At 37.4% G+C, this 1,615-nt stretch overlaps 2 protein-coding genes across 3 annotated transcripts in view; one reads left to right on the top strand and one right to left on the bottom strand.

The window, feature by feature from the left end:
• The window catches only part of Trappc2 (trafficking protein particle complex 2), a 42,391-nt gene extending 42,093 nt beyond the window's left edge, over nucleotides 1-298 (top strand). The window contains exon 5 of the mRNA XM_004635049.2: nucleotides 139-298. Coding sequence (XP_004635106.1) covers nucleotides 139-237 — 99 coding nt within the window. The 3' untranslated portion in view covers nucleotides 238-298. The remainder of the gene's footprint in view (nucleotides 1-138) is intronic.
• Nucleotides 1-1,615, bottom strand: part of Rab9a (RAB9A, member RAS oncogene family) — a 66,715-nt gene that overhangs the window by 22,232 nt on the left and 42,868 nt on the right. The gene's annotated exons all lie outside the window — the stretch shown is intronic.

Here is a 1,615-nt window from a genome sequence, read left to right as displayed (position 1 = left end):
AAAAAAATATGGTCCTCAGATTTTTGTTATGACTGTCTTGATTTTTAATTTAAAAATTTAAAATAATTTTCTTTTAAGACCTATGATTTTTCAGCCTTTTTGCTTCAACAAGCTCACTAATACCTTCTTATCTCCTAGTTTGCAATGAATCCATTTTATGAACCCAACTCTCCTATTCGATCAAGCGCATTTGAGAGAAAAGTTCAGTTTCTTGGGAAGAAACATCTTTTAAGCTGAATGCCGAAAAATGTCAAAATGACCAATGTCACAGTGGTTTCTACTCAGGAATGTATACCTTGTAAGTAACTTGCTTAAATAGCCTGGAAAACTTGTACTTGTCTCGTTTATCTAAATCTAGTGGAACTTCCTTTATAACTTAAAAATGGTACATTGTTTCATCTTGGTTATCACCAGTATTTGTTTCTCATGTATTATTTATCAAGATCTTATCAATAATTTTGAAATTTTTGTACTTTAAAAGTTGAGAAGGTTTTGACTTTCCTTATCCAGATAGACAGATTTAAAAGTAAAAGATCAGGGAGGAAGACATGAAATTGTTGGCACACACAATCACTGGTTGTGCACTTGGAGATATGCTATAGACATTTGTAACACACAATACTGCCTAAGCAGCTGAAGCAAAATGCATTTGCAGTGCTAAGTGTTGTTTACCTCTCTCTGTCAAAGACTGGGAATAGTGTTCATGACTGCTATAATATTAGACACCCGGACCCGTATATGTACAATGCACCATGCTGAAATATGTTGCCTCTGTTACTATATGTTCCTGTATTTCCATTCAGAAAATAAACTGGGACTTGAACAACCTGATTTCTACCTGTACTTGTAAAAAAGTTGTAACAAGGTTCAAGAACTGTTACTAAAGAAAAGTTTGGATTACATTAAGCTTCCTTTGCACTTGGCTTTTTAGGTTGTACACTAAAGGAAGCCAGTAGTTGTCTCTTCTGTAATATACTATGTGATTCCAATGTAAAATAATGAATATCCACAGAAAATCTGGCACTACTACTAGGAATTTTCTTTGCTTAATATGAGCACTTGAATTTTGTTCTATTGTGAATGACCTATGAGAAAGTGCTCTTAAGCTCAGACCTCCATCCTTGTTGTGAAGTTGCTGCCATGAGTATTTACTGTTACTTATTTAATTTCAGAAATAAACATGTTGTCCAGGATCATGGTATTCTGATACTCAACTTGAAAGTGCTGTACTCCAGCCCATAGTTTCAGTCCTATTTCCCCTATGAAGTCTACAAATGATTACATTAGCCCATTGCACATTTCACCTCCACTTATGTGCCAGAGTTTTAGGAACAGGGAAGTTAGATGCTCATGTAGATATCTAGGAATAATTTCAGCTTAGATGATTGCAGAGACCCAAAGTTGCATTTATGGTATATAGTTTGCCCCACCTTCAATGAGCATTTCACATAGAGGGCTCCAAAGGGATCCAGCCAGGAGCACAAGCATGGCACTAGGAGCCACGTGGGGGAGGAGCCTTGGGTTCAGGCCCCAGCTCAGCTGCATGACAGTGGTACCCTCAGATAGCCTTCCTTTACTCTAGGCCTGACAGGGTGAGAGCGGAGCGAGGAACAGG

Source organism: Octodon degus, unplaced genomic scaffold (genome assembly GCF_000260255.1).
Source record: "Octodon degus isolate 3935 unplaced genomic scaffold, OctDeg1.0 scaffold00069, whole genome shotgun sequence".
Classification (NCBI taxonomy): domain Eukaryota; kingdom Metazoa; phylum Chordata; class Mammalia; order Rodentia; family Octodontidae; genus Octodon; species Octodon degus.
Note: the sequence above shows the minus strand (reverse complement) of the source record. Positions and strands in the feature narration are given on the sequence as shown.